Raw genomic sequence first — 15136 nt, 5'->3', positions numbered from 1 at the left:
GTGTGTGTGTGTGTGTGTGTGTGTGTGTGTGTGTGTGTGTGTGTGACTTTAGGACGTCTGTGAGGACATCTCGGACCATGTGGAGCAGATCCACGCCCTGCTGGAGACCGAGTTCTCCCTGAAACTGTTGTCCTACTCCGTCAACATCATCGTTGACATCAGGTGAGTCCTCACCAGATATGAGATATGAAGTTATCGTATATTTATATATTTATATTTCTGGTGTTACTTCTCTTTGACTTCTTTATGCGAGAAACATGGATTAAAACTACTTGTTCTTTATTGTTTTGTGTATTTTTGCTTCAACACTTTATTGATGTGTGTGTACAATGAAAATAAACTACAAATAGTGGAAAGGTTCACAACTCCATTAGAAAATTACAAAAAAAGAAAACAACCCCTGATGCTGGTCAACCATCACCTCATAAAATTAAATATAAAATAAACATATTTAAAATAATAAAACAAATACATACAGGTATTTCAATATAATTCCAATAAATAAATAAATATAAAATTAAATAATAATACAATAAAATGAATACAAAAATAAGGGGAAAAAAACCAAACTGACCATTAAGACATTGTTTTGATCATTAATAAAAAATTGTTTTGTATATTAATAAAAAGTCAACAGTCTTTCACAGTCTAGAGATCCTGTACATTTATATCAACTCCAAAGCTTTTACTACACCTCCAACAACATGTAACAAAGTATTTCACGAGTTTACTACATTATTAGTTAAGAAATAGGAAGAAAGAATTATTATTTTTTGCCGTCAAAGAAAAGTCATGAAATATAGAATAAATCGAAAAAATATTATTTATTAAAATGCTTTTGTTTAGTCCTGTTTGACATCGAATGTATTAGTAGCTGGTGTTTCCCCCTCTCGTGGTCCAGGACGGTGCAGCTGCTGTGGCACCAGCTGAGGGTCTCGGTTCTGGTCCTGAAGGAGCGGCTGCTGCAGGGCCTACAGGACTCCAACGGAAACTACACCCGGCAGACCGACATCCTGCAGGCCTTCAGCCAGGACCAGCACCAGGTGACGACCTCGGTCTCGTGAGGTCACCGGTGACCACGTGAGTCTGCGAAGTCGTTAAATATGGTTTTTATTTGACATGAATAATTCTCGCTCCGCAGACTCGCCTGGACGCTCTGACGGAGGTGGACGACTGCGGCCAGCTGACCATCCGCTGCAGCCAGGACTACTTCTCTCTGGACTGCGGCATCACCGCCTTCGAGCTGAGTGACTACAGCCCCGGTGACGAGGCCGAGGCGCCGGGATACGAGCGCGTGGACGAGGACGAGGACGCCGACGAGGACGAGGACGAGGCCTCCCGCGAGCTCGAAGGCCCAAATCCGGAGCCGGGATCAGAGAAGGGCGAAGGAATCCGCCTCTCAAACCACGAGCACCACAGCAGTTTACCCGAACTCGCCACCAACCTCAACCGCTCTCCCTCGGCGATGCTACCCACGATGCAGTGCGGCACGCCCGACAACCCCGGTGAGAGCGCGAAGCGCCCCCTGCAGGGCGCGAGCCACAGCGCCGAGGCGTCGCCCACGGAGCCGTCGCTTCCCAAGAGAGCCGCTCTGTTCTCGGACGGGCCGACCAGGGCGGAGGACTCGAGGGACGGTCCGGGGGGGCTCCAGTTCCAGGCCGAGCTGAGTCGGAGCACCCCGTCCCTCATGGATCCTCCGGACCGCTCCAAGTTCTGGTTGGAGCTGGACCCGGTTTACCCGGAACACGTTTCACAGTCCTACGAGAGTCTGCAGGTTTGTAGTCATTTCACGAAGAAAGAAAACGTTTGTGTGCATGAAGTCGAGGAGCTCAACTTGTCTTCTGACTCCCCAGATCATGAACGGACGGAACCTCCAGAGAAACCACTTGAGCTCCAAGACCGCCGGCGCCCCCCCGCCTCTCCGAGACCCGGCGTCTCCGGATGACACAACCAGACGGATGAGGACCCGGAGGGAGACCCGAGCACACAGTGGGGGGGGCGACTCCGACTCCTCGGCGCCCTCCCCGTTGAGGGAGCAGTTCCTCTCCTCAGACCTGGAGGCGTCCGGAGAGGAGTCCGACCCCCGACCGCGACCCGGCAAGACGGCGGTCTGGATCGTGAGGCGCCACCAGAAGGTGAGCGGGTATTACGCAAGAATGTTTTCACAAACTCGGTCTGCGTTACAATCCACAAGTGACCTCATCTATGTATTTATTTTATTAAAAATACGCAAACTCACGTAAATTACCGAAATATATTTGTAACCTGTGATGCGAGTTATTTAATGCTTGTTTTAAAAAAAAAAATTTAAATTAACTATCTCTTTGTTTATATTGTTATTGCTTTTACTGTTCCTGTTGTTACCACGTAAAGAGCCTTTCATTACATTTTAAAGCTCCGTACAAATACAAATATTGTCTCCCAAAAAATATGATCGGATAAATTAAACCGTTTCTCTTTCATAAAATCACAATCGACTTAAAACGTGCCGCACATCGACGATCCATAAAGCACTTCTGAATATGAATAACGTGTGTCAAGGTTTCTTCTTTTTTTTGGAACGTCATTGGACATGAAACCCAATTTTACATTGTGTTGTATAAACACATGTGCATGTTACGCAATGTTCATACACAAAAAGCACACGCGTATGTATAAGTACACAAGCCGACCCCCCCCCCCCCCCTCCCCCCCTCACACAAACAAAACAAAACGGCAAAATAATAAACAAATTTCCTCTATAAATAGTTTCCTTCGCTCTGTAAAATGTAAAAGTGATAATTTACCAAAAGAAGGAATATAATTATTAAGAGAAGAGGATCCCAAGTTATGCTATTCAGTTATGGTCTTAATGCTGCTTCCTAATTTCTCTAAATATAGGAAGAATTATGGGATGGAGGCTTTTGATAATAATGGATAATTCCACGTATTAGTGACGTTTTGAATCGGATCTCCTCCTCCTCCTCCCGTCAGGGCGCCCAGGGTTCCCCCGGAGCCAGCCCGGACCGGGAGCACTGGTACGGGTCGGAGGAGTTCCTCGCCCTCCCCGCTCAGCTGCGTAAGACGGAGCTGCTCGCCATGAAGCTGGAGAGCCTGGCCCAGTCCGTCCCTCTGGTGAGCTCGGCGAGGAAACGTGGACGCTCGATGCCGATGATGATGATGATGATGATGATGACGACGGTGTTCTCGTTTGGTTCTTTGTCCACTGCAGAGGCCCGGCGACTGCGACTCTACCCAGGAGGCTTTGCAGGATGTGGACGACTGGGATTTGACAGACTGGGACGCCGGGGACGACGTGCCTTGTCTTCTGCCCCCGCTGGTACATCAACTCGATGTTTCTCCTTAAATGCTGGAGAACGTTTCTCGATCCAGAACATATTCTCATGGACACCCCCCCCCCCCCCCCCCCCCCCCTCCCTCCCCCCTTCAGCTTCCTTACAGACGAAACCTGGTCAGCCGCTTCAGCTCCACCTCCTCCAGCGACTTTGCTCCCTCGTTGGACGAGAGCATGGAGTCCGGTCCGTTGAGCGGCCTGCAGTCCGAAGACGACGACGGGCGGAGGTCCGCGGATCGCCGCGCGGTGGCGGCGGCGCCGGCGCCCCCGGTGGACGCGCGCGGAGGTGCGACCCTCGTGCAGCAGCTGCTGGAGGACATTCAGAGTCAGGACAACGACCCGGACATCTGGAGGAAGATAGAGGTACGGGCGGTAGACCTGTCTGTCTGTCCTGTCTGTCTGTCTGTCTCTCTGTCTGTCTGTCTCTCTCTCTGTCTCTACTGTCTGTCTGTCTGTCTGTCTGTCTCTCTATCTGTCTGTCTGTATGTCTGTCTGTCTGTCTGTCTCTCTGTCTGTCTGTCTGTCTGTCTCTCTGTCTCTCTGTCTGTCTGTCTGTCTCTCTGTCTGTCTGTCTCTCTCTGTCTGTCTGTCTCTCTCTGTCTGTCTGGCTGTCTGTCTGTCTGTCTCTCTGTCTCTCTCTGTCTGTCTGTCTGTCTGTCTGTGTCTGTCTGTGTCTGTCTGTCTGTGTCTCTCTGTCTGTCTGTCTGTCTGTCTGTGTCTGTGTCTGTCTGTCTGTCTTTCTCTCTGTCTGTCTGTTTGTCTGTCTCTCTGTCTCTCTGTCTCTCTGTCTGTCTGTCTGTCTCTCTGTCTGTCTGTCTGTCTGTCTGTCTCTCTGTCTGTCTGTCTCTCTGTCTCCAAAGTGTGTCAGCAGCACTTTTCTCTTCAACAAAACGTTAACCGTACCTCCACGATGCCCCCCCCCCCCCCCCCCCCCGTGATGGATTGGAGGGGCTGGTATCGGATCGTCCCGTAAGCCCCACGTTAATTCATCACCTCCCCTTCTTAAAGGTCACGTTTGATTGGCGGGCGGATTATTGATGAGGCTGCCCGGTGAACTAATCAGTCATATCTGTCATATTGAATATGGCGAAATGTCAATAGCTCTGGGGATCCGTCGTCCTCGTGGCCGCTCCTTTTTAATTAGCGCCATAAAGAAGCTCCTCTTAATTTTATATTTCACTGTTTTATTTTATTCAGGTTTATTTCTCTCTCTCTCTCTCTCTCTCTTTTTCTTTTATTGCCTTAATATTCTTAATTCTGAATATTCTTTACTCCCCGAGCAGCGCTCCACTTTGCATATCTGATTTATTAGGTCAGACAGAATCACAGCGCTGCAATAAGATTATCGGTGAGGACGCCACGATCAATCTGAGGATCTGAGTGGACGTCCTTGGAGCTGAGGGGAGGGGGGGGGGGGGCGGTGACCCAGAAGGTCGTGAGTTTGATCCCCTCGTCAAACCACCCGTCCTCCGGTGGTCTCACATTCAAAATCGCATTGATATTCATAATTGATGATGATTTGACTGATGAAATGTCAAAAGTTGTCCGCCGCTCGTTCTCACGTCGTTTTTTTTTTTAAAAAGACAATCTAATCACTTCCTGTTAAAAATAAAGGAAGCGGGCCGAGTTTAATCAATTATTTATTAAAATATCAAAAGCGCCTCATTGAGAGTTATTGCTCCCGTTTAATAACGACGATGCTGTTTTTGAATCGTCTTCAAATCAGATTGCTTTTTTGTAATTTATTTAGCCACGCCCACATTTATGACATCATGGACACCGATTGGCTGACGGGTGATAAAACGTCCAAAAACAATAATTGAAGCGCATAAAGAAACCGTAATACAAAAGCCATACAAGTATATTTTAAGTATGAACATTTTATGTTTTTAATAATAATAATTATACACGTACAGCGCTTTAAAAGGTACTTAAGGTACTTAAAAAAACAGAAACAATAAAAGCATGAACAACATAAACAGAGAGGACATTATAACATAACTAGCGTCACAGGTTAATGTGATCTCTTCACTAATCGTTACTCATTTACAACTATAGAGCAGAAACGCAGAGAATCTTCACCATATTTCTTCACACGATTCAGTAAAAGACGTTTATAACACGATTATAACTCATCGCAATAAAATAATTTTCATGTAAAGGCCTCTTTTCTAACATCAGACATCACGTCCTGCAGAAACATCTCGGGGTTCCAAAAGAGTCTCTGATTATTCGGACGCCGGCAGACATCTTTGCTCTCGCCCCTCGCGGCTGTGTCCCTGAACGCCTCACGCGCAATCGGCATCCATAATCCTCGCCCCCCCCCCCCTCCCCCCCTCTGGCTCACGTATAGCTCCGGCACAATGCCGGCATGTGAAGTGTGTGTGGAGTCTGGATTCGAGGGAACGCGTGTTGCAGAAACCCTGAAAAAAAAAAAAAAGACTCTTTTAATTGACGTCTCGTAAAACATATTTATGCCCAAAAGATTACACAAAAAAAACATCCAAAAGTCCTGAAATATAAAACAAAACGCAATAAAAATTATGCTCTGCTGGCTCTCACATGACACCTCGTGTTAACCACACACACACACACACACACGCGCGCGCACACACACTCGTCGTTCCCCTCTGCTCCTGGGTAATTAGCTGATTAGCGGCTTAATTAGCAGCATGTAATCATGGCGATGGATGAGCTGCCTAATTGAGGAAGTGAAGAGAAGAGTCTCAGTGTGGAGGATGACATTCTGCCTCTCCGCGGAGAGTCTCCACTGAATACAGCAGAGGAGAATAAAATCATCCGTCCAGGGAAGAGAGAGAGAGAGAGGAGGAGAGAGAGAGAGAGAGAAAGAGAGAGAAAGAGAGAGAGAGAGAGATCACTGTCGGAGCAGAAATGAATCAAATCTGTCCAGGAAGCGTCGTTACCTCGAGGGAGGCGGACTCGGCCGTGTTTGTTGTCGGAGTGGATTTGATCAGAGGAGAACCTCATATCTGAACCGCGTCTGCGTCGGCCGGTAGAAAATAGAATAAACCGGAAATGAAGCCCGACACGGACTTGATTCGGCTGTTCGACTGAACTCAATCTCATCTTATCGCCACTGTAAATATATTCACCGAAGAATAGTCGAGAGGAAATCAGGAAACGGCGCTATATTTAAAATCTTTTTTTTTTTTTTTTTTTAAGCGTGTCACGGTGTTACATTTCTCTTTAAAGGGTATCGAACTATGCAGATATGTTTTGGTCTTGACAGATAAAACAACTCCTCTGGTTGTATAGAAGTCTATGCTTCATGTGTTAAAGCTGCATTCTCTCTCCTGACCACCAGGGGGCGACTCCTCTGGTTGTATAGAAGTCTATGCTTCATGAGTTAAAGCTGCATTCTCTCTCCTGACCACCAGGGCTCCAGACTCCTCTGGTTGTATAGAAGTCTATGCTTCATGTGTTAAAGCTGCATTCTCTCTACTGACCACCAGGGGGCGACTTCTCTGGTTGTATAGAAGTCTATGCTTCATGTGTTAAAGCTGCATTCTCTCTACTGACCACCAGGGGGCGACTCCTCTGGTTGTATAGAAGTCTATGCTTCATGTGTTAAAGCTGCATTCTCTCTACTGGCCACCAGGGGGTGACTCCTCTGGTTGTATAGAAGTCTATGCTTCATGTGTTAAAGCTGCATTCTCTCTCCTGACCACCAGGGGGTGACTCCTCTGGTTGTATAGAAGTCTATGCTTCATGTGTTAAAGCTGCATTCTCTCTCCTTACCACCAGGGGACGACTCCTCTGGTTGTATAGAAGTCTATGCTTCATGTGTTAAAGCTGCATTCTCTCTCCTGACCACCAGGGGGCGACTCCTCTGGTTGTATAGAAGTCTATGCTTCATGTGTTAAAGCTGCATTCTCTCTCCTGACCACCAGGGGGCGACTCCTCTGGTTGTATAGAAGTCTATGCTTCGTTGCACCGTCTTCTTGTTCAACTTTCCGAACACGCTTCATGAAACATAACTTTTTGTTTTCGCAGTATTTCTCGACTCGTTCTTTCTTCGCGCCGCCGTTGGACATGAATATTTGACCTCGACACTCCTTCGCCCTCCTCTGACCTTGACCTCCTCCTCCTGCTCCTCTCTGCGTCCACCTTGTTTCTCATCAAATTTAACGAGGCCTCACGCAAGGAAATAAACATACAGCTCAACCCAAAAAGTTCCCTAATTGAGCTGTATGGGACGTGGCCCCTGAGGTGCACCGCGATGTCTCGAAAACCAAACGAGAGAGAGCGAGTCCATCGGGTAGATAAGTGTCCCACGCGTCATGTGATCACGTCGTATGTGTGTGTGCTGTCTGGGCCGGCAGCCTGTGTGTGTGTGTGTGTGTGTGTGTGTGTGTGTGTGTGTGTGTGTGTGCGTGTGTGTGTGTGTGTGTGTGTGTGTGTGTGTTTTGGCGGCTCTGCGGCACGCCGGCCTATCCGAGAGCAGTGGGAGACAGACAACAGACTCGGATCAACACTCGTCTGATTGGCCCGGCGGGGGGGGGGGGGGGTGGGGGGGGGGCGGGACGACCCACTGACAGCAGAGAGGAAAATAAGAGAGGAGGGGGAGGAGGGGGAGGGGGAGGGGGGGTGTTATTCTCTTCTCTTGTGTTTCTATAGATAAACAAACAGGTTGAGGACGAGGTAAAAGCTCAACGTGGACGATGAACCCGCTCACATCTGATAGAAATATGAACAAAGCTCACATAAAACATACCTTCAACTCCCAAATATACACATTTATGTCCACACACACACACACACACACACACACACGCACACACGCACACACACGTGTGTGTGTGTGTGTGCGTGTGTGTGTGTGTGTATACAGTCCACATTAATATGTTAAACATCGCAGAGGCGATTTTTTTTTTCCCCCACGGCAACAACAGACAGCTGGTGGCGGCGGGGTCTCCCGGGGACGATCTCAGGGGCGCAGTCAGGTGTGACAGGACGGCCTCGTCTCCCTCCTCTCTCTTTTATTTATTTCTCTCCATCTTTGCACTTCACACTCATCTCTCTCTTTCCTTTCCTTCCTTCTGAGTTTTTCACGAGAAGCAAGTTAAAGTTTCGTGATTATGAATAAATAAATTTAACTGAAAGCAGGAAGTATAAATGTGTTTTTTAGGGAGCTGGTTCCATGTTTTCTATTACAGATAATTTTTAATGAATTTATAATCAAACTCTTTTGAACCTCGATCCTCAACTCATTTATTTTAAAATGTCGGTTCTGGTCTTCACTTTCACCTCGAACCTCCAAAAGCAAAACCTGCTGTTCTCCTCGAGCCGCGCAGACTGGAACAAGCTGATCCAGTCCCAGCTCAGTGTAGTCCTGATCCTCTATGTGACCTCAGTGGAGTCCTGGTCCTCTATAGACCTCCATCAGTAAACAGACCCTCAGAGAGAAGGTGGTCTGGTTCTAGAGTTCTTCTTAAAGCTCCTCATCGGAGCCACCGGGTCAGATTCTGGTGAAACCAGATGACACCATGCAGGTTCACCAGAACCTCCTTCAGCTCAGGCTCCAACAGAGACCAGTCCACCGTGGACAGACCCAGATCCAGTAGAGACCAGTCCACCGTTGACAGACCCAGATCCAGTAGAGACCAGTCCACCGTTGACAGACCCAGATCCAGTAGAAACCGGTCCACCGTGGACAGACCCAGATCCAGTAGAAACCAGTCCACCGTGGACAGACCCAGATCCAGTAGAGACCAGTCCACCGTGGACTAGACCCAGATCCAGTAGAGACCAGTCCACCGTGGACTAGACCTAGATCCAGTAGAGACCAGTCCACCGTTGACAGACCCAGATCCAGCAGAGACCAAACGTAGAATTTGCATATCCTTGTCAAGCTGCTTTAACTTTAGTATTATATAATAATTAATCAGTTAATAATATGAAAAGCAACGATAACGTTTTAAATAAAGCAGATAAAGATAAATATAAAGATATAAATATTCTTAATCTTAACGTGATAAATCCTCTGAACCCACAACAAGGAGAGCGGGTGCTTCCTCTTCCTCCTCTTCATCATCATCGCAGAGCAACATCGCGTTCGGTCGACCTCTCGCCACCGTGGTATAGAATAAACCGGTTACCGCGGTAACCGCGGCGCCCGTCGTCCAAAGCGATCGTCGTCGTCCTTCACGGAGCGCCGTCAGCCGAGCGGTTAATTACCCGGCGGCGAGGAGGCGGAGCCACGGGGGGGGGGGGGGGGGGGGGGGACGAGACGAGATGAAGTGGATATCAAGAGGATCGGGACTCCCAGAAGGCCTCGCCGCCCCTCAGGGGGCCTCGCGGGTTTAGAGGCTTCAAAGCAGCCCCAGTGCATGCTGGTCGATAGACATCCAACCCGTCCTCTTCCTCCTCTTCTCCTCCCTCGTTCTCCTGTTTAACCTCTTCACCTTTACTGCTTCACGCTCTCTCCCTTCTTTTCCCGTTTCCTTTTTTCTTCGATTCTTATTTATTTTTCTTTGAGTTTCCTCAAAAGCTCCCTTTCCTTTTCCTTCTCTCCTTCCTAATCTGCTTTCCGTCGTTGCCTTCCTTCCTTCCTTCCTTCTTCCTTCTTCCTTCCTTCCTTCTTCCTTCTTCCTTCCTTCCTTCCTTCCTGCCTTTCTTCCTTCCTTCCTTCCTTCCTTCCTTCCTTCCTTCCTTCCTTCCTTCCTTCCTTCCTTCCTTCCTTCCTTCCTTCCTTCCTTCCTTCCTTCCTTCCTTCCTTACTTCCTCCTTCCTTCCTTTTCCCCGATCCAGTGTTTCTTTTTCTTTCCTTTCCGTTCCATTTGTTTTTCCTCCTTTTTCTCTTTTATTTTCCTCTTGCTCTCTTCTTACCTTTTCTCCTCTTCCTCCTACACTCCTCCTCCTCCTCTTCCTCCTACACTCCCCCTCTCCTCCTCCTCCTCCTCTTCCTCCTACACTCCTCCTCCTCCTCCTACACTCCCCCTCTCCTCCTCCTCCTCTTCCTCCTACACTCCCCCTTTCCTCCTCCTCTTCCTCCTACACTCCCCCACTCCTCCTCCTCCTCCTCCTCCTCCTCCTACACTCCCTCTCTCCTCCTCCTCCTCTTCCTCCTACACTCCCCCTCTCCTCCTCCTCCTCTTCCTCCTCCTCTCCTCCTCTTCCTCCTACACTCCCCCTCTCCTCCTCCTCCTCCTCCTCCTCCTCTTCCTCCTACACTCCTCCTCTCCTCTTCTTCCTCCTACACTCCCCCTCTCTTCCTCCTCCTCTTCCTCCTCCTCCTCCTCTTCCTCCTCCTCTTCCTCTCCTCCTCTCCTCCTCCTCCTCTTCCTCCTACACTCCCCCTCTCCTCCTCCTCCTCCTCCTCCTCCTCCTCTTCCTCCTAGACTCCTCCTCCTCTCCTCCTCCTGTCTCATCAATACTTTTGATTTCCATCTCTCCTCCTCTCCTCCCTAACGAGCGGCGGAGAGACGGACGAAACCGTATCGATGTTTTCTTCATTTTTTTTTTTTAAGGGTCACGGCTGTAATTAACATACCGCCGCTCAATTGGTCAAGGTTTCCATCACACACACACACACACACACACACACACACACATACACACACACACACCTCTGCATTATATTAGTAGTGCACAAACACACACACACACACACCTCTGCATCATATTAGTAGTGCACAAACACACACACACACACCTCTGCATCATATTAGTAGTGCACAAACACACACACACACACACACACACCTCTGCATCATATTAGTAGTGCACAAACACACACACACACCTCTGCATCATATTAGTAGTGCACAAACACACACACACACCTCTGCATCATATTAGTAGTGCACAAACACACACACACACCTCTGCATCATATTAGTAGTGCACAAACACACACACACACCTCTGCATCATATTAGTAGTGCACAAACACACACACACACCTCTGCATCATATTAGTAGTGCACAAACAAACACACACACACACACGCTTTATCCTCCCCATACGAACACACACACACACACACACACACGGATTCGACACAGCGATCTGTAGGCGAGGTGAGAGGATGGATGCACACATGCGGCAGGTAATTTCCATCAGATTTACCTCCTCGCCTCCTTCAGTCCTCCTTCAGTCCTCCTTCAGTCCTCTGGCTCTCAGCCGGAGAACCGAACGCATGCGAGGCGTGGGGGGGGGGGGGGGCGTCTCCTTGACGATCTGCAGTCACACTTACGCTTGTTATTCACACGGGGCGTTTGAGGTCCGACTGGAAAGAATGGATTTCCGTGCGTCTTCAGTTTTATGTAAATCGGCACCAGGCTTAATATAAATAATTACTAAATAGTGTGTATATTAATATATTTTATACTATTTTTACTATTAGTGAAATCATTTTTATTGCGAAAGGTGTATTTCTTTGTCTTATTGGCGGCTCTCGAAGCATTCGAGGGTCCATTTGCAGTCGTTTTCTAACCAAGGAAACCAGTTTCTTTTGAGTGTTGATCAAGAGGAACGCAAACAAACAAACGAGCACAACAACACGTCCGCCACGCGTGTCTTTGTTTTCTCCTCCTGTTGAACCGCTTTAATCTCTCTGTTCTCGTCCCTAACAACACTTTATCTCTTCTTCCCGTCACCGATGACGGTCTAAACGCTCCTTTCTTCTCCTCCTTCTTCACCTCTAAGCCGTCTCCCGCGCTCCTCTTCAGGAGTGAAGTGGATTCAAAGGCACGGATCGATTCTTTGATCATTTCACGTGGCGTCTCCCCCGCGTCTTGTGTTCTTTCAATCGGCTCGTTCATCTTTCTCTGAAGCGTCTCTTGAAGTCACATTCCTGAGTTTCAGCTCTGAGCTCAGGAAGCGCTCGTGTCCGCCAGCAGGTGGCAGTAGCTGTCCACCTCGCAGCGAGCGCTCTTCTTCCTCTTTCTTCCTCTTTTTTTTCCTCTTCTTCTTCCTCTTCTCTGTTTGTCTTCTTCTTCTCATTTCTCTTCTTATTCCTTTTCTTTTTCCTTCTTCTTTTTCTTCCTCTTCTTCTTCCTCTTCTCTGTTTGTCTTCTTCTTTTTCTTCTCATTTCTCTTCTTATTCCTTCTTTTTCTTCTTCTTCCTTCCTCTTCTTCTTCCTTTTCTCTGTTTGTCTTCCTCTTCCTTTCTGTTCTTCGTATTCATTTTCTTCTTCTTCCACTTCTTCTTTCTCTTCTTTTTCTTCTTCTTCCTCTTCTCTGTTTGTCTTCCTCTTCCTTTCTGTTCGTATTTCTTTTCTTCTTCTTCCACTTCTTCTTTCTCTTCTCCTTCTTCTTCCTCTTCTCTGTTTGTCTTCCTCTTCCTTCTTCTTCTTCTTGTTCTTTCTTCTTCTTTCTTCCTCTTCTTCCTCTTCTCTGTTTGTCTTCCTCTTCCTTCTTCTTCTTCTTGTTCTTTCTTCTTCTTCCTTCCTCTTCTTCCTCTTCTCTGTTTGTCTTCCTCTTCCTTTCTGTTCTTCTTCTTTCTCTTCTACTTCTTCCACTTCTTCTTCCTCTTCTCTGTTTGTCTTCCTCTTCCTTTCTCTTGTTCTTCTTCTTCTTTCTTCTTCTCCTGTGATGGAGACACATGTTCCGGTGTCATTCATCTCTTCTTCTTTCCTTTCTTTTCTTGTTATATCTTAACGTTCCCTCTCTTTTCTTTGTTTATTGTTTTGTTGTTTTTGTAAATTAAGTCGTTGAACTTTGTTTATTGTCTCTGATTATTTGTGTTTGTAAACTTATTGTCAATAAACAGAAATCTTCACTTGTTTTCTTTGACTCGTCTTTCATAATCTCGTTTTCTTCTCTTTTTATTCTGCCCCTCTATTTCTCTCTCTCTTTGTTTGTGTTTCCACTTTTCTGCTTCGTCACCATCCTTCTTTATTTCCCTCCCTTCTCTCTTTTTTTTCCCATCATGCATCTGTTCATCCTCGGGTGTTTTACCTGTTGAGGGTCTCGAGTTAATTCATCTGGAATCAGCTCTGAAACGCGCCGCTCTCTCTCTCTCCACCTCGTCCTCTCATCATCCTCTCATCATCCTCTCCATCCTCTCATCATTATCTCCCCTCCTCCTCTCCTCTCCTCCATCCTCATCTCCTTCCAATCTGTTGCTTTCTCTCTCCTGTTCAATGTTGTTATTATTATAACCTGTTGGATTTCTTTCAGCTTCTCCTCCTCCTCGTTCTCTCCATCCTCTGCAGTGTGATTGTGTGTCCTGTGTTGTTTCATGTGTCTCCAGCAGGTTCTTCTTTTAACTAATGCTGCTTTTATTATTTATTTTAAATCGTTGACTAAATTCTCCCTCTCTCTCTTTCTCTCTCTCCATCCCTCTCTCCATCCCTCTCTCTCTCCAGTGTTTCGTGCAGCAGTTGGACGGGTTCATCTCGTGGCTGCAGGAGTCGTTGGACAGCACAGACAACTGGACGCAGCCCAGACAGGAGCTGGACAGCCTGAGGGCGTACCTGGACACACACCTGGTGAGAACACACACACACACACTTTTATGCTTCTTCTTTTTTTTTTTTTTACTTCCGAGGAGCCTTTTTAACATAAAACAACTTCTTATTCTTACCTCAACCTTAAGGACGAGTCTTATCCCTCGAGCGGTCCTTTAAAAACATGAAGAGCGACATACGGTCCTCACATTGATACAAATACAATAACACACACACACTGTCAAAGCTCATATACACTTAGGTGTCAATGTACATGAGTGTACAACCACATGTTCATACACGCATTACACACTCGGTTGTATGAACACGTATTTGCATTCATGTATATGGATGTGCCTCACACACACACACACACACACACACACACACACACACACATATTTCACTAACCTTAAATCAATCTTACAAAAGTCTTAAAAATACGAAGACATGGGAAGCATGTTTTTATTAAACGTATTAAGACAACTAAACTACTCAGTTAGGTTCAGCCCCCCCCCCCCCCCCCCCCCCCCCCCCCCCCCCCCCCCTCGGCTGCCCTGTGTGGGGTTCTGCTCTCTTTGTACTTCCTGGTTCACGACTCGGTGCGTTCGTCTTCGTCGGTCAAAGCACGACGACGACGAACGCACACTCGACCTCCGCCGGACGAGAACCCCAAACTCACCTTTTCAGAGCCGATTCTTAATGTTGTGTTTTTAGCGTGCAGTCAAAGGTCAAAGGTTACTGCGTCCTGCAGAGCGATGATGATGGTGGTGGTGGTGATGATGATGATGATGATGATGATGATGGGGGTGATGATGATGATGATGATGATGGAGATGGTGATGATGATGATGGGAACACATACTGACTCCCATTTCATCTCCACCGCTTTCACCCTGATTTCTCTTCTTTTGTTCCAATTTGTTTTCATCTCTTTCTCCTCCTCCTGCTCTGCCTTCTCTCTCTCTCTCTCTCTCTCTCTCTCTCTGCTGCCATTTTATGTTTGTTATTTTCTCACCATCTGCTCTCCTCCGTCTTTTTTCTTTTTTCCCTCCATTATTTATCTCTCCGTCTTCCAATTGTTTATTCTACTAAAAAAAAAAAAAAAAATCAAATAACTGTCCCTGTGTTTCTCTAATTTATACACACACACACACACACACACACACACACATCCTTTAAAACAACGAGCGCCTATAGAACAGTGAGTGCTGCCTCACGCACGCACACACACACACACACACACACAAGAAGCACTTTAGCGATTACTCACTCTCTTTATGGCAAACATATGGGCTTCACACACACACACACACACACACAGACATCACGTATGAATGTAAAAAACAACTGATTCTGAGTTTCTGCACACACACACACACACAC

General features: G+C 47.1%; 1 protein-coding gene across 1 annotated transcript in view; it reads left to right on the top strand.

Moving 5' to 3' along the window:
• akap6 (A kinase (PRKA) anchor protein 6) overlaps positions 1–15136 on the top strand; it is a 153890-nt gene that overhangs the window by 16684 nt on the left and 122070 nt on the right. The window contains exons 3-10 of the mRNA XM_034562775.1: positions 53–162; positions 902–1043; positions 1142–1774; positions 1854–2135; positions 2974–3114; positions 3212–3319; positions 3431–3697; positions 13670–13792. Of these exons, the coding sequence (XP_034418666.1) occupies positions 53–162; positions 902–1043; positions 1142–1774; positions 1854–2135; positions 2974–3114; positions 3212–3319; positions 3431–3697; positions 13670–13792 (1806 nt within the window). The remainder of the gene's footprint in view (positions 1–52; positions 163–901; positions 1044–1141; positions 1775–1853; positions 2136–2973; positions 3115–3211; positions 3320–3430; positions 3698–13669; positions 13793–15136) is intronic.

The sequence above is a fragment of the Cyclopterus lumpus genome, chromosome 22, assembly GCF_009769545.1.
Source record: "Cyclopterus lumpus isolate fCycLum1 chromosome 22, fCycLum1.pri, whole genome shotgun sequence".
NCBI classification, from domain to species: Eukaryota; Metazoa; Chordata; class Actinopteri; order Perciformes; family Cyclopteridae; genus Cyclopterus; species Cyclopterus lumpus.
The sequence above is the reverse complement of the archived record's forward strand: the minus strand, read 5'-3'. Positions and strand labels throughout refer to the sequence as shown.